The sequence below is a fragment of the Aspergillus nomiae genome (genome assembly GCF_001204775.2).
Source record: "Aspergillus nomiae NRRL 13137 chromosome Unknown contig00012, whole genome shotgun sequence".
In the NCBI taxonomy this organism is placed as follows: domain Eukaryota; kingdom Fungi; phylum Ascomycota; class Eurotiomycetes; order Eurotiales; family Aspergillaceae; genus Aspergillus; species Aspergillus nomiae.
In genome coordinates this window covers 29,872-50,101 of record NW_015378067.1, presented here as the reverse complement: position 1 = coordinate 50,101, position 20,230 = coordinate 29,872, and the positions used below count along the sequence as shown (strand labels likewise).

At 49.7% G+C, this 20,230-nt stretch overlaps 3 protein-coding genes across 3 annotated transcripts; 1 reads left to right on the top strand and 2 right to left on the bottom strand.

Annotated features, from left to right (window-relative positions):
* Window positions 1-3,061: 3,061 nt before the first annotated feature.
* Window positions 3,062-4,871, bottom strand: ANOM_001502 (uncharacterized protein; the record flags this gene model as incomplete). The annotated part of the gene is made up of 3 exons (XM_015546759.1): window positions 3,062-3,360; window positions 3,429-3,868; window positions 3,931-4,871. 3 exons carry the CDS (start codon window positions 4,869-4,871, stop codon window positions 3,062-3,064), a joined length of 1,680 nt encoding a protein of 559 aa, XP_015411472.1.
* A 931-nt stretch (window positions 4,872-5,802) lies between these two features.
* Window positions 5,803-17,476, bottom strand: ANOM_001501 (uncharacterized protein; the record flags this gene model as incomplete). Its single annotated transcript, XM_015546758.1, has 4 exons — window positions 5,803-7,632; window positions 7,695-8,129; window positions 8,183-11,033; window positions 11,106-17,476. The coding sequence occupies 4 exons, from the start codon at window positions 17,474-17,476 to the stop codon at window positions 5,803-5,805; spliced, it is 11,487 nt and encodes a 3,828-aa protein (XP_015411469.1).
* Window positions 17,477-18,473: 997 nt separating this feature from the next.
* On the top strand, window positions 18,474-19,723 carry ANOM_001500 (isopenicillin N synthase family dioxygenase; the record flags this gene model as incomplete). The annotated part of the gene is made up of 3 exons (XM_015546757.1): window positions 18,474-18,779; window positions 18,842-18,910; window positions 18,953-19,723. 3 exons carry the CDS (start codon window positions 18,474-18,476, stop codon window positions 19,721-19,723), a joined length of 1,146 nt encoding a protein of 381 aa, XP_015411470.1.
* Between the last annotated feature and the right edge of the window lie 507 nt (window positions 19,724-20,230).

Sequence of the window (20,230 nt, the reverse complement as noted above, 5' to 3'; positions counted from 1 at the left end):
TTGGAGTGTATAGCTCATACCACAACACGTACATCACTGCTGGAAGGGATGGCTGCTGCAGTGGCGAGCGCAGTAAGGAAGGTAATAGGGATGATCTTAAAGCAATGCATGGCTATGAGTGACTGATAGGTTAAGAATAGGTAGGTATTAGAGGCTACCGAGTTCAGGGTGATATTTCTAAAAGAGGAAAGGCTTGAGCGAACTATTGTACCCATTTATACTATCGGTAACTCATCCCCTAGCCATCCAGAGTCAACAAAGCTCCGAACACCGCGTACAGAAAATCACACGGTGCTAAAGACTTCACGCGGTGCTAAGGACTTGTTTGTCATCTATAAGCGACCAGCCGCTACAAAATAAAACGTGGTATGCTCAATATCATCTAGTACTCTTTTTCTTTCAGGCAGACAACACTTTGAACAGTTTACTAGAAGATAGAGGGGAAATAACTAAATTGCCAGCAAAGAGGAAAAGAGAGTTAAATCTCGAACCATTTGGGTGACCTATTATTCAATGCTTGCCAATAGTAAATAGAGATCCTGAGCCTAATCCACTGGTCGCACTGAATTGTTACGCATGGGTCACCTTTGTTGAGATCCAAAGAGAAGAAGTACGGAGTACAATCCGGGAGATCAGATCAACAGGAATATCGTTAAGGAGCCGCGTACTACCCCGGTCGAATTCGCTTAGCCTATCTAATAGGGCAGGAAACCCACGCCAACCTATTAATACCTAATCCAGCTATTGATTCCTTGACATCTCTGATGTAACTATATTGACCCTAGGAAATCCAAGGTCCTCAATCCAGGGGACGCTTGACTGTGCACAAGAACTAAGAAGCGTGTAATCCGTCCGAGCTTCGTCACACGGTTGCTGAATATTTTTGAGGATGGAAATCATAAATTCTTCTTCTAACCTTATTTGAGGCGGAAGGGTGTCTTGTGTGATGGTTAAAGGACATGACCCTATTCCCCAAGTCATCACTGTTCCCCTGGATTGGGACCAGCGGCACTATCCTGCCTCCCAGTTCTGCTCTTACACATCTCTTTGACCTCATCAATGTATTTCTGTACCTCCTCGATCTTGGCCTCCTCGATTCCATCAAAACGAAGACCGCCCTCCATTGCACGTAGAAGAGACCATACAGCTTTCCGCTCTGTGGGGATGCTCACTTCGCTGAGATACGTTAAAGAGTAGGCCCGGCCATTGATACAGCACAAGTACTGAATTACGTCGAATGCATGTTTTTGACATGTGTGTTCATCGCCGTACCCATCTTCACATAGTTTGTTAGGAGTGCATTTTGTGCAGGCATCAACATGTTCCTTGAACTTTTTCATCACATATTCTTCATCATCCCTTGGCTCCCTGGGAACTCCATCCAGGTCTTGCGCAGCTTGTCCAGAGGCAACCACTGAAGTTCTCATGAGAAAGGTCTTTCTGAAACTCTTCCCACGTACCGGGTTCGTTCTGGGGAAAGCTTCTCCCGGTCTCTCGGCCTTCGGCTCAACGTTATGTTCTAGCTTCTGGTTCGGTCTCATTTTGGCATATATAGCAGAGCTACCAGTAATGTACGAATATGGCGAATACAAAATACTGTGGTCTGTTTTCCAGAACAGGGTGAGGGGTGGAACTTATATCCTCTTCAGATCCTTTCAAGTTGGATTCCGGATGAAACGCCTTCTCGTGGTTATCATTGCTGAACGTTTCAGTCCCCGTAGCCCAACAAAGGAAGCAAAGAAAAAAAAAAAAAAAACGAAAGATACAGCATCAAATTCGTTTGCAAGGGAGGTGGTCCGAGAGATCAGAAAGTAACAAGACTACTAGTACTTTCCAGGTCTTACAGCACCAATCCAGATGCATTTCCTTGTTGGAAGTGGACTTCCGTTATATACCGTTCTGCTGAGGACTTGCTCTTGCGCAGGCAATGCAATATGACTCAAGGACCCCGAGTAGTCTAGGCGCTTAAAACTTCTCATGTACGAGGAAATTGATTAAGATGTTCTCGACCAAAGCATCACTTGTTCTCGGGTATGCTGTTCTGACCGAGGCAAAGCGAGAAAACGACCAGTCCATTGTTGAAAGACGCGAGGCATCAATGAAAAGATGACAGAGAGTTATCTGACAGTGTAAATGGCCAAACAAAAATCATTAATGGTATTTGACACAGTGCTTTTATTTTTGAGAGAAGAGGTTGCGTACGAGTGCCGTTCTGGGGACTGAATGATGTTCCAGGGTAGGGCTTGAGTAGAGAAAAGACGGCTTTTTGTATAAAGCCGGTATTGAGACTTTTTATTAACACTACTTTCACCGATATCGGCCGGATGGTGTAGTTGGTTATCACGTATCCTTTACACGGATAAGGCCCAGGGTTCGAACCCCTGTCTGGTCATATCTTTTTCTTTTGCTTTTTTACTATACCAATTCTTTTTGCTACTGATTTTCTTATCAGCAAGTATTGTTGCTTGCTGTCCGGTGTCCATCCGTTTTGCGGATGCACCGTTCTATTTGCCTCCCTAAACGTATTTCGGTTACCTGGCTACAACCAAAGAGAAGAACATCTAAACATGACTAGCAGATAGTTAACAAATTGCAGAGTACATCATTATTGATTATAGGGGCAGTGGATATGAATGGTCGGAAAAATCCCCTGTCCACTGTGGATATATCAATAATAGAACGACTGCATCCAATATACACAATATTAAAATAAAAATAGCTAAAAGCCCAAATTAACGCTTCTCGCCCCAATACACCTAAACTACAGTATCACGATGCGACTGATGTCGTTCCGACACAGTTATGCCACCATCGGACTTCCCCTGAGGATCAGCTCCTGCCACAGGGACTGAATGATGGCCATCCGTGGCAGACTTGAGATCCTGAAACACTGAGCTGGGTGGCACTTCATCTCCCCAGTTCGTCGAGACCCCTAATGCCCGATAAGCAGCGCCATGCAATCCCAGCGTCTCCTCTATCTGCCACTGATCTCGTAAGTACTCCCATTTCCCACGCTGCAACGACCCCACACAGGCATCCAGGAACAAGCCAAGGAGGATTATCACGCCCCCAGCGCCAGAATCAGGCTCATTCCCAAGACCGACAAGCTCTGGTAGTCTCCCGAGTTGTGGACGAGTTGATTTCTACATTGAGACTGGGCCTCGGGCGTGGGGGGCGGGCTGTACTCCCAAATAGAATCCTCGCCTTCGCTGGGGCGTTCGAAGTTCTGGGGTTCGGTCGCCCATTCGATGGCCCACGCTTGTGATTTGGCGAGGGAGAGGGCGAACCAGTTCGAGACTTCGATTTGCCATTGGTTAGGAGGGACAGAGTATTGCATTCCGTTGTACAGCTTTTGGCCGACTGTGGGATGGCCGGGTTAGCTTTATGTCAATGGTTTTGGGGCTACGAAATAGGTATAGGGAACTGACTGTCGAGTGCTGAGCCTCCCCAGCCTTGGACGGCTTGATACATTGAATGTAAGTGCGTTGTCGTCAAGAACCGCTCAATTGTCGCGAGTTGATCCCCATTAAAGTAAACGAATCGATCCATCATGTCTTTAGCCACAGAGTTTATGCCTCCCAATTTGCTGCATGCCGTATCGCCCTCTCCGTTGGGGTTGCAGAATTGATACTGGTCGATGCAGCCCAACAAACTAACCGTGTAGTCCCCCGTATACACGTCGCTTCCGTTGAGCTTCTGGTGGGCTGCTATCCAGGGATCGTCGCTCGGCGTTCGATAATAAATACCATTTTGCGTGAGCATCATTAGGGTGATATCCGAGTCGGTTTGATTCAGTTTTGGGTGGGGATACCACATAGCTCCAGTACTATGGAGAACACCGGTAGGGTCCGCTTGTCCGTAAACAGAACTAATATCCATTGTTAGATTGGGATGACGGTCTCAGTGTCCTCGGTAGCATAGCCTCCCTACCTCAGCGAGTATCCACGTAGCCTATCAAACGCGGAGCGAGCAACATAGGAGAATGTCCAGTTATTGCCGATCTCAACCAGCTGCGGAGTCAACCCAGCATTGATGTAAACAACCGGACCCAGGCCAGGCTCATCACGGTCACTACCAAATTCGGCGCCATAGATCGGGGCACAGGTCGTAAGCCGTCGAAACTTGATTCGGTTGTTGGGCGGGGCGTTGATTCCAAAGTCATCATGCGAATCCAACAAGCCCGTATCCATTGCAAAGGCAGATTCATCATTAAACCTGCACAGGCCCTTTGCGAACGGGCAGGAAACGTTTTGTTGGGTCGTGAAAGGTAGGCTTTGGCGAACGTAAGTTCCGCAGGCTAAAGATGAACTGCCCTGGTAGCATTGCTTCGCATAGGCCGATGCCTGTTTTGTATCTTCCAACAACTTGGATAAATAGATCCCATTCGTATCCGCCCCCGGGCCTCCTACAGCCCCACCGCAGTGGGGACCCAGGATGATGGTTGTGTTGCCCGGGACTTTGGTCACATACGAGGTGAACACACCCGAGACTCCGAACAAGGCTACATTGAGGAGTGCTAGGAGCACGAGGGGAAGAGTCCGGAGTAAGCCTCGCGGTGCCTTTCTGCCCGCGTTCCATGCTAGCGTGGTGAATGCCCATGCTGCTGCCGTCCCTGATCCGCTGTTTCGCAGGATCACCTGGCGACTGTGGTGTAAGAAATCTCGCTTTTCCGACGGTTGTGTGGTGTTGGCTTGGTGTATGATAAAGCAGAGAATCCGCCACATCATAGTTCCCGCGAAGGAGACAAAGATGGCAAGAAACGCCGTCAACAGGCCCGCATATTCCTGGGGAAGGGTGAGAGTGGCACCTCGAATCTTGCCATGGGACCAGTTGGTCCACACCCCAGTGTAGACGGCATTTGCAGAAGACATGGTCAATAGAGGGTCAAAGACACCAGCTGCCCACGGGGGAGATGGAGATGCAAACTACGGGGCATCATGTTGTGGGAGGCCGGAGTGTTATTTACAGCTCTGTGGCCCAATCATTGCAAGCGCCGCTAGGGCTACTCCAGCTAAATGAGCCTCCTCGTATCCGCACCTCCAAGAACTGGGCGGAAGTGGTGGGTCAGGGTTCTGATTGTGCCTTGAGGCCTAGCTGCATATTTAGCGTCCTCAAGACTCGTGAGTCGCGCAATTTGCATCGAAAACGGTTAGCGGGTTTGCAGCGGGTTTTCCCGAGCTGAGATTAAATTCTGGCCAGCCGAGGATCGAAGATGATCTTTCCCTTGGTAGGTGTTGGGTCAATAATACGAAGGATCACAGTGTCTGATGAGCTCGTATGTGACTGGACTTGGAATATCGATGGCCCCTTACACATAGCTATATTGCCTCCACCCAGCCTCTAAGACTGCGAATTTTTATTAAAAAGAATCCCTGCGTGTTTTAAAACTTTATTATAGGTATAGAAAATCGATTTATCATAAATTTAAAATACTATCATACTAATAAACATAGAATTAAACAAATCTAGTATTTAAACGTAAAAGAATATATAAATTTAATATATCAAGAGACAAAGGTTTTTTTCTATAAATTTATTAATTTATAGATAGATTATTAGTAGAGATATAGATATAACACTTTATATTTAAAGTATCGGAAGTGAATAGAAATACTAAAAAGAGATTAATTAAATATACCAGATGTGAGAGAGATCTATATTCTAATCCATGTTGGCTCTAAACACTGCTTTGCTCCACTCCTTGTGGGTTAGGGTAGTGCAGCGATGATGAGTTCTGCATACATTGGCAGGCAGAAAATATTTATAATCTCCATCTTGCTCCCGAAGTACCTTCCTTCGTTACTAGTCCAGCTCCACACGTACAGTTTGGCCCTCCGAGTTAACAATGACATCCTGGGCAGCGATAAACCATGGGAATTTGGATTCCCTCTTTACTCTACCGAGCCAATAAAGCATATGCAGAGAGTCCATGCGACTAGGCCCTGTAACTGCCCGTTCCACAGCTTCTGCTGCATCCGATAACTCAAATGTGGTCGAGATCATATGCTTCTGGATTGAAACTGTCACTGAGTTCTGCCGGCCGACACTGGCCAATGCACGAGCAACAATAGATGTAGCCAGCTCTCCGAGTGGCAGAAGGGAGATGAGACGACCCCATCCCTGTGCCGTTGGGATACAGTTAATCTGTTTCGCTATCTTAGAAAAGCTGGCGATTATTTCCTGCGGCGGTGGTTGCACATTCGGAGCCTGCGTTAGGCGGTGAATGGTCACTGGCGTGTTCATCTTTTCATTCGCCCTTGTTAGAATCTTCTCACTTGCCCACTTAGACGCGAGGTATCCATTACGGCCATCTGTCGGCGGCGTGTCATTGCTTTCAACCACCTTCTCTACTGCCCCACTGGAAAGGAAATGGATTGGAATGTTCCGGTGGCTGGCAAGGGCGACGACATTTTTAGTGCCTGTTACGTTTGCGCCACGAATGACGGGATAAGCATCCCAAAATGACCGGTTGGCACCGGAATGGATTATGAGGTGGGCCGAATCTGCCAGCATAGCAATGGTGCTTTCATCGAGCCCAAACATGGGTTGACTAAGGTCACCTTCCAGCACGGTGAATTTAGGAGAAACCGAAGGAAGAGGTCTGCCAATTCCTTTGCCCTCGGTACGGACTGCAACAGCATATACATGAGACACTGTAGGCGCGGCAAGGAGATGTTGGAGAACTATGTGGCCTAAAAAGCCTGTGGCGCCAGTTAAGACGACGACAATGCCTTGATCTGTTGCCGGCGGCGGCAGTTGCTGATTGATGGCGAGGTCTGGCAGTGACGTTTCTTCCATCCAATCGAGCTCAACGGTGGGGATCGCACTTTGTACAACCCCAGCCATCCCACCCAAGGTGCTAGCTGAGAAAAGGTCGACTAACGGTACAGACACCCGCAGGTCCTGTCGGATGAGGGCTTGGAGCTTGACCAACAAAACAGAGTTTCCTCCCACCATGAAGAAGTCATCCTCACGACCGACGGCGGTAGCATCTAGTGAGGTCGATTCCAGAACCTGAGCCCAGAGCTCCCGGAGCATGGCATCTGTCCCGGAGAGCTCCTCAGCAGAGCGGTTGCTCCTGGATGCTTGTGGCAGTGGCATGGAACGAATGGCCTTTCGGTCTACCTTACCGTGAATGGTAAGAGGGAAGTCATCAACTGGTATGAAGACCGAAGGGCACATATACTGTGGAAGGGGAAGCATAGCTCGTAGTTGCTGCAGGAAGCTGTCGAGGCTAGAGGGTGTGTCCCCTTGTATACTCGGTGCAAGCACAACATGAGCTGTGAGCAGCTGGCTATCGTCACCATGGATTGAAACAACCGCATTCACTACCTTACCCTCTGAAGCTTGGATGATACTATTTTCGATGTCTTCAAGCTCAACACGGATGCCACGGATCTTCACCTGCGTGTCTCCGTCCAAACGACCTTCGATCACTAGGGAGCCATCACTCAGTAGTCGGCCGCGATCGAAAGTTCGGTAGGCTCTGGTCCAACCAGACTGGGAGTATTCGCATGATGCAAACTTGTTTTCGATAAACTTCTCTGTTGTTAAGGCTTCACGGTGAAGATACCCTAAGCACGGGCCGGCACCCCCGATCAAAATCTCACCGGAGACGCCGGGGGGAACGAGCTGCATGGCCTCGTCGACAACATATGTGGTATAATTTGGCAACGAGAAGCGACGGGGAAAACATCATCCGGGGTTGCACTAGGCCCTTGGTAATCAATCTTCAGTTTGTGGGAGGAAATAGTAATCTCTCCTGGGCCATACGAGTTGTATAGCGAAAGATGGGGCAGTTCCAACGCCTGAAATGCCTGGGAAAGTGTAGTGGTAAGGTGCTCGCCACCCCCGAAAGCATGTCTCCAGCTGCTAGCTGTACGCAGTGAGGCAGACCCATACCGCAGCCACATTGAATATTCAGCCGGCGTGGCTTTGGTATAAGTGATTTGTTGATCAACAATCAACTTCGTAAGCGACACAGGATCGCCGCGAATATCACGTGTAGCCACCACCACCCGGCCAGCAGTACACAGACCCGTTAATATCTGATCCAACGAGTGATTGAATGTCATGGCACCCTGTTGGAGTACTACCTCAGGTCCCAACTCCCAGCGCCGTGTGTATCCCTCGACTTGATTGCGGATACTAGCGTGTCGAAGCAGAATACCCTTAGGCTTACCAGCGATCCACTTGTGTAAAGCACAGCAGCAGGAGCATCTGGATTCGAAGTATCTTGGAAATTTGAGTGTCTGCCACTGTAGCCACATATCTCTGAGGTATTCAAGATCACGGTACCAGGGCAGTCGAGACCTCTAACATCGGGGTCGGTTTCATCATTACAGAATATAGCCGTTGGCTGGCAGTCATCGATCACCGTCATAAGTCGACTGGGGGGGTTACGTAGGTCAAGGGGCACATAAACTGCATTGAGACACCAGATGGCGAGCATACAACACACCCATTCCGCGGTTGGGTGTTGGAATATGCAAACAAAGGAACCTGCGCTGACACCAGCATCCCGTAATGCAAAGGCCAACGTGCGCGCACGATCCATCATACTCCGATAGGTGAAGCTTCGACCCTGGGTGTCCATTACGGCAATCGTGTGGCTGGGCTGGGAGATAGAGATTTCCTCAATCCTCCTTGATACAGTAGAAGGCCATTGTGATTTGTAAGTCGGGCCTTGGCCAATCTCAACAGCGCGGTCGAGATCTGAGGGGTGCCAAATGCATGGAGCATTTACTTGAAGCTCAAGATCATTTGTGAATGCTTCCAGAAGGTTAATGTAACTCCGGGCAAGAACCTCACTGCCCTCTTTAGAATAAAGTGCTTTCTGTGTGCGGAAGTGAATCGTCGCGTCGCCTCGGGCAGACTCGGTGACGAGCAGTGTAAGGTCATATATTGTTCGCCCGACAGTCATCTTCGTACAGGATGAGGTTATGTCTCCTATTTTCACTTCTCCTCCAAGGCGAGGCTGCCAATCCATCAGGATCTGAAATAGCGGACTATGTGTGTTGCTCCGAGGGACTGCTAATTCGTCGAGAAGTTTATCGAAGGGCATCGCAGAGTGAGCCAGCGCACCATAGCATGCTTCCCGAGTCCCCGCAAGAACCTGCATAAAATTATCTGGAAGCGTCCGGAAACGTAGCGGCAGCAAGTTCAACAGAAACCCCACGGTTCTTTCGTTGTTAGGATCCAGTCGATTGGAATCAGCGACACCAATACAACAGTCCTGGGTCTTGGTAAGGCGAGCCAGAAGAATCCTCAATACCGCTAGAGAAAAGTGAAATGGAGTGACTCTGTGCCTACGGCACTGAGATCTAATTTTATCCATTATGGTATTCGAGATACAGAATTGGAGCTCGTGCGTGTCGTACTCTTTAAGGGGGGGACGAGTGCGAACTTTGGTCATGGGAAGAAGTGCAACTGGTTCCGGTAACGGGCTCAGCTCTTTCTTCCAGTAGTCTGATTCTTTATGCAGCTTTCCCTGTTCATATGAGACTCTCTGTGCAGCTGCAAAGTCTGGATATTGGCGAGAAGCTGATGGAAGCGAGACCTTCCTATATGCTTGATCAAGCTCATCAAGGAGGATGAGGCAGCTCGCACCATCCATACACATATGAGGGTAGCCAATGATCAAGAATGCGCTGTCTGTGGCAGTAGATTTGACCAAGCGGAATCGAATACATTCTCCCTTCTCTGTGTCATACGGATGGTCACAGATTCTGGTATACTGATCCAACAGGCCGGATTCGTTTTCAATATTACACACTTCCAAATTCACGGGAGAGATGGGCAAGACGGCCTGGCACGCGTCCTTCATCTCTGTTCCCTCACTAAGATAACACGTTCTCAGGGACTGGTGCCTTTGGCAGACCGTCTGGATAGCTGCTTGGAGATCCGTTTCAGATGGCTGGCCGTCCATAGTAAAAAGGAGGGTGACATTGAATGCTGTTGGGTCTTCATAGTACTGTTGAAGAAACCAATAGCGAGATTGAGCATATGATAGGTGTTCTACTCGTGAATATTGTCCTTTGCACAATGGTGTGTCCCCCATGCTGGATACGGCCCCCGAGCTGCCCGTGGTCGGTGAAGCGGAGCCGGAGCTTTCGGATCGTCCTTGTGCCCAAGAAACTGGTGAGTCCCGTTCATCTTTCTTCGTTGTTTGGGCAAGCCAGTCCTTAACAGCATATTGGACCAATGAACCAATAGAATCGTTGTTAAGAAGGTTCATGATTGGCATGTCGATACCCACTTCGTTCACAAACCATGACCGCAGGCTGGTAGCAACCAATGAGTCCACCCCTAGCTCAAATAATGCGGTATTGGCAAGAATAGGTTCTTCTTCCCTTAAGCGAAGAGCCTTCCGAAGCTTTGCTATAAATTTCGCCTGGATGATCTTCTGCAAGTTATCAATCTCCCGATCACTTCTGGCCATCTCCTCTTGGAGGGTGAGGTCTTCCCCTCTGGACTGCCCTTCCGCTGGTGGTGAAGGAGTGAGCTTGGGACAGATTATAGACCAAAGGATTGGGTTCTTGGAGCAATCAATATGTGAATATTCCCTGCTCTGGCCGATAGCTGCCGCGGGGATCACATTTAAGGGACCCTGCGAAGACACACGGCCGGCAATGATGGCTTCTGCCAATACTTCACCAATCTCCTGCTTTGAAAGAGCCATTTCCGCAAGGGACTTGGAATGGATTATGCTGGCTACTAATCCCATACTCCTCCGTTCATGTGCAATGCCGAATAAATCGGCGTCACTTAGAGTAGAATCGTGACTCGGAAAGCCAACTGGCCACACACTCGGCGCAGAAAGAATGAAGAATTCCAGTTCCCTATCATTGTAAACTTCGCTAAGAATTCTAGCGCCGTGGGTTTCAGGACGTGATGCACTTTGGAAGGCTGTATCTGTCGTAACATGAGGGTCAAGTATCGTAACAACCCTACTCATAACACCTCCTATCGGGCCAATATCCTGAATGATGGTGGCTTTTACTGCAGCAACCGACTCACGATCGGTGATATTCCTGTGTAGGTGTGTGTTAAGGCCTGGCCATCGTTCAACCTTGGGTGGACACTTACATGCTCAAAATGCTCACCTGGCTCCTAGCAGGCCAATTTCATTTATCCACTCCTGATCGACGCCGGAAGATGACCCTATGAGTACGACCTTTCTGGCACCCTTATGGACGAGTAATTCTGCTACAGGCTTAGCAGTTGCCCCGTCCAGATTCACAACGAGATAAGCCAGCTCTGCAGAGAACACAAGCTCAGAGCTAGTTTTCTGCACGATGGTTCGAACCACGGAAGGGTTAGACCAATCAACCACGGCCGGTAGTCCAGTGTCATGTTTCAAAGCAGCAAGCTGTTGCACGTCAATCACGTTGGGCTCCGAGTCATTTGCGATATCTCTGCTCTCTGCCAGTCCCAAGGCCAAGTGGAGGAAGTCTGCAGCTGTGGAATTGTTGGCTTCAGGACCGCATATGTATGGCTCAGAGGAAAAAAGGTTTCGAATTTCTGTCACAAGAACACCTGGAGCCAGCGGTAAGCCTGAGCGAGAGAATATGCCCCCGGCTTCTTCATCACACCTTAAGATCATCGATACGTTATCTGGAAGTAACTTGGCAAGAGCGCGACTGGGGCTCAATGGATGGATATAGTGATCGGATGTGGGGGGTTCAGATCTACCAGTCGTGAACAGCAATGACACATTTTGCGTATGCGCATAGGCTACCAATAGCGCACGAAGACTGTTACAAGGCTCGTGGACGACGAGAGTAGTGTTCGAGCCTGCGAGACGGACTGCGACTACAGCTGCCAGGGCCAAAATCACAGCCATCAGGGGCTTCGGTCCGTCTCGCTCAGAACACTCGAAAGGCTGGACCCAGCAAGACGGAACTGACACAACCGACGCACATTCGTCCGAAAAGCAAATAACAGAGGACTGTTCATTGAGCACCTTGCCAACCACGAGGTACAAACATTCACTACCGATCTTGATTGCCGTCTGTGAAGAAAATACTACTTGGACCCGGGTCTTTTTGGGTTTGTCCAGCATTGCTGACTGTATGACCAAGTGCTGAGGGCCGGGATTAGACACAAGACGCACTCCAGACTTCGAGAGCTCAACCTCTTGGTATGTGGTTTGCTGATCAGCAGACGCCCGTTGGTTCATTGATTCACTATGCCTGATCCTGGGGATGTAGACCACCCCACCCTCCAATAGTAAATGGGGCTCGCTGCTCCATACATGGGTTGGGAGTTGATGATTATTAGGAAGTGGATTGTTGATTAGCCGGAGAAGTGCTGTTGCAACGCTACACGCAGTCGTCTGGGTGTCATGGCTCACTTCAAGACACTGGAGGCGAAGTTGTTGTTTTTGTGAAGCGAGACTGCGCAGTGCAGTAGTGAAGTGTCCTTCGTTCCAGATGCTGGACCTAGTGCCTCGTTTAACGCAAAGGATATTGCCACTTATGTTCACCATATGTTGAAGCCCATTGTATTGATCTTCATCGAGGTCTTCAGATAGTGGGGTATCTAAAAGACCCAAGTAAAGGACATTTATCCTGGCGTGGCCTATCGCGCGCAATGCCTTCAGCTCCGGAACTTTCAACAATGACCTGAATCTTGGGGTCAAAATTGCGTCTAGCCCCTGCACAAGGTTCGCGGTTTCTGGGGTATTGCCCCCAATGATATAGAGGTCACGGTCATCCGGGCCTGTGTCGGCTCTCATCAACGGGTCGCGGAGGGCAATGATTGTATCATCAACGGCCTGCGACACTACCAAAGAGTATGGTTGCAGAGACTTGTACACGGTCGGAGTTATTGTATCGATCCCAGAGAAGCCACTGTCCTGAAGGGCAGAGTGCCACCTGTCTGGTGTCCATATTTCCTCTCGGCCAAGGCCCAGGGAAGGTGCAATAAGGGTGGCATGGAGTACAGATGGATTCGTCTCCTGGATAGCCAATAAATAGCCACCAGGTTTCAAGAGACGACGAAGATTCACCAATGCTTGGTCGCGGGATATAGTGGGACAAAGTACATTGGGAATCAGAACCACCTCATACGAATGCTCCGCGTAGCCTTGCTCCGCAGGGTTCTTGGAAACATCAAACTCCATCATCCGATGCTCATGTGAATTCTCCAGGTCACTGGGCTTCTCCACGCAGCCATTGGGTGGCCGTGTGTGTGTATAAGACTTAAAGGGGAAGCCCATACGAGATACAGCATTTTTTGCTTCTATGTACCCTCCCACCTCGATAATATTTAGATGTGGATATCGGAAGCATATCTGCTCGAGCACATCCTGCATGCCACACCTGAGCTCACGGATCGCAACGGAATGTCTTTGCCACTCATCGAAATGCTTGCTTGATCCATCTGCCTCGCCCTGCTTTTGTATTGCCTTAACCAAGTCTCTGCCAGCCGCATGCAGAATGTCATAGGTTTTATAGCCTGAGCCTTCAGGCGCTAGGGCTTCAATCTGTTCGACTGTATCGGCCATCCACTCCCTACGACAGACCGGATGACCACCGGAGTTTGTCTGCTGCAGCACATTATCGATCCAATCCAACAAAGCTGTCGCCTGGGCATCCATGTGAATGCGTTCGTGTTGTGGGGCCAGCTTGGCCGCATGGGCCATGTAGCAAAGGGCAATCCGCTCATGTGTCGATGGGTCCTGATTATCGAGTCCGATACGCAGGTCTGTATATTCTGCGGAAATATATGGGTTCAAGCGACCCCAGGCTACTTCTGAGAATATTGTGCAGCTCCGTTCCTCCGACTGCGTGACTGGAACAAGAGTAACACCCTCTACCTGCAGAATACCTTGTCCCCCCTCCGCGAAGAGATCGACGTCGCCTTCTATTTCATAGGTAGTGGAATTGCTTAAGATACTGTCGAATACCACTTGATTGCCTAGTATGCGCGAGTGGAGTACCATGGGATTTAGAGCAATGCGCCTAATCTTACTCGGCACAAAAGGACCCGATAATGGCGTTGGACCATGTGCATCTGCAGCTGCGAGAAGGGTCTGAATTGAAGCGTCAATGACCGCTCCATAGTGAGCCTGAGACTTAGGGCACGTCTGTTGCGGGCTCACCAAGAATCCGCGGGTATGAGGGTCATTATGCTGCAGCTTGGAAATCACGAGCTCTTCGGAGACTTCATACCCTAGCTTAGCGAGTGTTGAATACAATGGGGCGGGGTCTGCTAGTGTCAGGCTGCTAACATCAAATGGCTGAGAGGGTAGCAGCTTAGGGGACTCCTCTCCTTTATGCAGCGACGCCTTCCCCGAGACACAGCGCCGCATAGAACCTTCACTTTCCATAAAATAGGTGAATCCCAGAAGCATGAGCTTCTTATCGTCAGTCAACACGTCAACCTTGAACAATGTTTCGATGCTCTGCTCCATATGAGCATCTAGCACAACTGTATGCAGCATTGCAACGTCGGAAATTTCGACGAAGCGAAATGGCTGGGCATTTGTAATAACCATCACAGCGTTCCACAACATGGCCACGGATGTGCTCAGGGGAAATAGGATCTTTGACTGAGCACGCTGTCCATCAATCCATGGAACATCCTCGTGGCGCAGGTGGTTGCGCCAACGCCACTCACCTTCACCAGAATCTGGACACAGAATTCCTAAGCGCTCATCCAGTGTATCTTTACGATTAAGTGCTGCATTAGTTAAGCGCGATACGCCCCAATATCCCTCCCGATGATCAAATGGATACGATGGGAGACGCTTCAGGAGCTGTGGGGCATGGAAATTGCCACAAAGCTTGGTATATTCCTCCAGGTGAATCGAGTCCGGTCCTAGGTGGGCCCAGCAGGTTCCTATCATAGATGCGACAGATAGCATATCATCTGAGCCACGTTTGAGCATACTCGTGTAGGGTATTTCGGATCCTACTAAGCTCTGCTGGAAAGGCCCCTTCAGAGCCGGATGTGGCCCAATCTCAATAGCAAGGTCAAATGGCGTCTCGCGGGTTACTGCAACCACAGCCTGGTTGAACCTAACTGTGCTGACCAAATTTTCATTCCAGTACTCCGAGCAGAGTAGTTCCCGATGATGCTGGCTCATTTTGCGGCCATCAAGTACGCTAGAGAACCATTTGGTGGCCGAACTGTTACGAGTCGGCGTGATGCCACAATCCGCCAGGGCATTCTTATAGTTGGTGGAGCAAGCAAGCATATGGTTTGAGTGATATGCAGTGTCCACCTTCAGCGCCCTGCAGAATTTGCCCTCCTGCTGCATCATGCTGCACAGCTCATGGATTGCATCAGCATCTCCGGAAAACGTTACACTACTCGGAGAGTTATAGGCGGCAATTGTCACTCGACCTGCCCACTTTGACTCTCTGCACAGGGTTTCTGCTTCCTCGTGGGATAGGCTAGCGGCTGCCATGGCACCTGCCTGGCCGCTGTTACTCCGCGCCAGTCGCGAAAACACCCCCCTGAAGTAGGCGATGCGAATTGCATCATAGGCCGTGATGAAACCTGCTGCATAGGCGGCAGCTATCTCCCCGGATGAATGCCCTATAACAGCTGAGAGCTCTATTCCTAGAGCTGATAGAACCTTTATCAATACTATTTGGATGGCGGTGCATAAGGGCTGCGACACGGTGGCTTGGTTCACCCGTGATGTGTCTGGGGACAATGAGAGCTCATGCATCAACGAAAAGCCTGTGTCGCGATACTGCTTTGGTAGCTCGTCCAACGATCTCTGCATTTCAGTCATCCAGCTAACTGCTTCCGGGCATGCTTGGATTAGCTCCATGCCCATCCTTGCCCATTGTGCTCCCTGGCCGGTGAATACCCCTAGGATGCGTTTTGGGCCACAGCGTGGGGTTCCCATGATAGTTGTAGGGGTGCCGGATTGCCGGGAATACATTTCTCCTTGTATAGCATCTCTTAACTCTGTAGCTGATGATGCACAGAGCCAAAGTCGGTGGCTGAACAGACTCCTTCGAGCGAACAGTGACCATGCCAGATTTGTTAAGTCGACAGAGGGAGTTTCATCGAGAAAGGCACGATAGCGATCCAGCAGCTGCCCCAAAGCCCACTCAGAGCTTGCTGAAAAGACAAAGGGCAAAATGGCCAGTGGACCTTTCGAGGAATGGCTCCGTGGTCCCCCATTGTAACTTTCCAGAATGATATGGGCATTAGTCCCACCGAAGCCAAATGAATTAACTGACGCACGCCTAGGCACTCCTGGTGGAAGGATCGGCCATGGGAGGACTTCGGTGGGCACTCGCAGTGAGTCTGCATAAGGAGAAATATCAGGATTGAGATTCTGAAAGTGCATATTTGGACTGATGGTCGCGTTTTCGATGCACAGGGACGCTTTGAGTAAACCGGCCAGGCCTGCTGCACCTTCTGTATGGCCGATGATCGTCTTCACGGAGCCAACCAACAAGGGACTACCTTCCTGGGCAGCCGAAGTACTCGACCCGAAAAAGGCATCGTGAATCGCTCGAGCTTCCTGTGGATCTCCGGCCCGTGTCCCCGTGCCATGCGCCTCGAAGTATTGGCACCGATCCTCCGGGCGGTTCTGAGGATCTAATCCAGCGTCCGCATATGTTTTCAATATCAGATCTTTCTGTGCCTCTGGAGATGGCATGGTAATACCCGGAGTTCTCCCATCTTGGTTCACATTCGTTGCGCGCACCACGCACTCGATATGATCGCCATCTCTGATTGCATCGCTTAGCCGCTTCATTACCACAGCCGCCACGCCTTCACCACGAGCGTATCCGTCTGCATTGGCATCCCACATGCGACTGTGACCAGTTGGACTCAGCATGTTAAGGCTTGACTCGCTGAGGAAGACATTAGGGGCCAGGATCAAGTTAGTCCCAGCCGCGACAGCAACGCGGCAATCCCTGTCTGCCAATGCCCTTGCTGCTAAGTGCACAGCTACCAGGCTGGAGGAACATGCTGTATCGACTGTGATTGACGGCCCGCAGAGATTGAAGAAGTACGAGATTCGGTTTGCCACGATAGCCTGTGAAGTTCCTGTCGCAGCGTATCGGGGGAGAGTATCCAAGTCTCGGAAGAGCATGCTTCGATAGTCATCACACATGATACCGCAAAAGACCCCGGTAGATGATCCTGATAAATCCTCCAGGCGATATCCAGCCGTCTCTAAGCCTTCATACACGGTTTCTAATAGCAGTCTCTGTTGGGGGTCGATACTCTCAGCCTCGGTTCTTGAGATATTGAAGAAAGGTGCATCAAATCGGTCTATTGGTTCGTCAAGGAAGTAGGATTTGACGGCATTGGTTGTTCCAAGGCGTCTTGGGTCCTCGTGATAGAAGGCATCTGCATTGAACCGTCCTGAAGGTGGCCGAGAAGAAAGATCCCGAGGCTCTACTAGAAAGTCCCATAGTCGCGCTGTGGTAGAAGACCCCCCAGGGAATCTACAGCTGCGTCCAACAATAGCAATTGGCTCTGCTTTTGCCATCGTGGTTGTGGCTCAAATTCAAAAAGAAAAGTTTCTTTTAACAACCACTCTGCTGTCACGGACGGTTATATATATAGATAGCTTTCTATCAATACATCTAGGTTGTTCGTCGTCACAGTTATATAGCATGGCTATCGTATCCACGTAGCCAGTGTAGTTCCCAACCGAACCTTTCTAGAAAGACTGGTAATATCCTATCGCTCCCCCAGCTAGTCTTTGTGTGAACACCGCACGGCGTGCAGTTGCGCGCTACAGCTGCTCAAAGCTTGGTTGGTATGAAGATCTCTCGCTGTCATGCTTGGCATTGAGCTGCACTTCCACGACCCTTGCATACAGTGGCTGGCTGACCCGGGCTGCACTTGACCCTTGCTTCAAGGAGCAGAAACAGCAGCAGCGGCCCAGGGCACCAAGTGATCGCTCTACTGTCAACGATTATGAATGCAGATTGTAAGTCCCATGGCTATTTCATGAGCCTTGGCCGCGGATCTATCACATTCCCCCAACATACTCTATCCATAGTACTTCGGAATGAGCGGTCAAAATCAACCTCCGAATTCACCCGTGCCCAAGATTCTTGATGCGATCGAGAGATACTTTGACGCTAGATCCAATGCAGATTGCCTTGCCCATGGTTGCCTGGCTCTCAGCTCAATTTTCACTTTTCTTTTGCTGCTTTACTCCGTATCAACCTCCCATTCGAGATAAACTGCTAGGTTAGGAAATGAATGTCAAAGAAGTATGCCTAGCGGTATGCACAGCACAAGTGGGCCATCCCAGTGTGAGCTATCCTCACCTTGCATCGCCCAAATCTGGTTCAATAGCTATAGGAAGGGCGAAACATTTTAGCTCTCCAAGCAGGCCGGCCGGGACACTTTGCGGCTGGCGCTATTGTTGGCAAGTATATGCACGGTATTTACATGTACGATAAATGGATCCCCATCGATTCATCGAAGCAGGATTGAAGCAATTGTGTGATCTACCCGAGAAATAGTGAAAAATGGCCGTGAACTTTACTCAAATTCCAACCATTGATTTGGCCCAGGCGCAGTCTCCCGCTACGAAGCCCTCGTTCTTGTCAGACCTCCGAGATGCTATTGTGAAAGTCGGATTCTTCTACGTGAAGAACCATGGCGTCCCAGATATTGTCGAGCGGCATTTTGTAGAGCAATCGATGAAATTCTTCAATCTGCCCTTGAAGGAGCGCCTGGAAGTTGAGATGCTGCATAGCAAGCATTTCCTTGGTTATGTGCGCGAGCAAAACGAGAAAACAGCACAGCGGACTGACTACCGCGAGACATTCAATGTAAGCATAATTTCTGTCTCTGGTAAAAATGACACCACTAATGATGTTCCCTCCCCTCCCAGCTTGGGATGGACCTAGCTGCTCCAGGGGACGAAGAGCCCGCTTATCGCAATATGAGTGGTCCCAATCTTGTGCGCATATCTTCCTCCTGCGACTTTTGTGATGGTCCATAGCTAATTGAGGTGGGCGATATAATCAAGTGGCCGAACGAGACTGCGATTCCAGGATTCCGGGAAGCGATGGAGAATTATATGAAGCACATCCAGGCGCTGGGTGAGGACTTCAAAGTCCTTGTAGCGGAAGCGTTGGACCTAGAACCAACAGCCTTTCTCCGCTTCTTCGACGATCAACCGCAAGACAGGCTGAAGCTCGCCAAGTACCCTGCTCCATTCTCCATTGCCGACAATGGGCCATTAGGCTCCTTTCAGGGAATCGGACCACACAAGGACAGCAGCTTCTTAACCTTCCTTCTGCAGGGAACGCCCCACAAGGGCCTCGAGGTTCAGAATAAATCAGGGGAATGGATCCCTGCTCCCCCAGTCCCTGGAACCTTGGTTGTGAACATCGGTCGCATGTTTGAGGCACTGACCGGTGGTGTGGTGACAGCCACCACGCATCGAGTCAGACTGGAGGAGAAGAACTTCGTGGCTCGTGATGGCCAACCTTTGGGTCCGCGGTTCTCGTTTCCCATGTTCCAGCTTCTGGCCCTGGACCTGACGCGAGAGCAGATGACCCTAGATATGCCACCCCATATAGTAAGTCTTGCCAAGCAGATCAAGGTCATGTCAGACGCAGAGAAATTCTTCGAGGAAATGTTCCGCGATTGTGCTGGCAGCGGCCTTTTCATGGCGCGTGTCATCAAGCACGAAGACGTGGCGCGCAAATGGTATCCAGATGTTTTAGATAATGTTCTCAAGGCGCAAAAGGCGGAGCTTGGTCATTAATACCACGGTAGTGCCATTGAATAAGGCCGTGGACGTGCGTGAAACTAGCTTTCAATTCAACATTCTTATCGCTTGGGGCTTTACTCAACTATATCTATCCATGTTGAAGGAGTAATATTAGACATAAAAGAACGGAAATTGCTTAGATCTCGATCATTAGGGTAGGCTCAATGTCTACGGATACTCCACATACTGCTAGGCACTGCTAGGTAACGAATACTTCAGCATACTATAGTAATATATAAGTGACCTCTGAGGCATTCCTACGTTCGTCCAAGTCCTCAATATCGCTGGAAGGCGTGGGATTAGCTATTGAGCTATTTCCCAAGATATAGCTACACGGTTCACTGTCCAGAGCAAGAGTTATGGCTACAATATCTATACGGAATGTGGTGTTGCCCGTAACATGTCGTGGGACTACATTATGACGAGCTGCGCGATAAGTCATTCTAAATGTCGAGTATTATCTGTTACCTACACACCTGGATTACTATTCTAGAGGGTTCA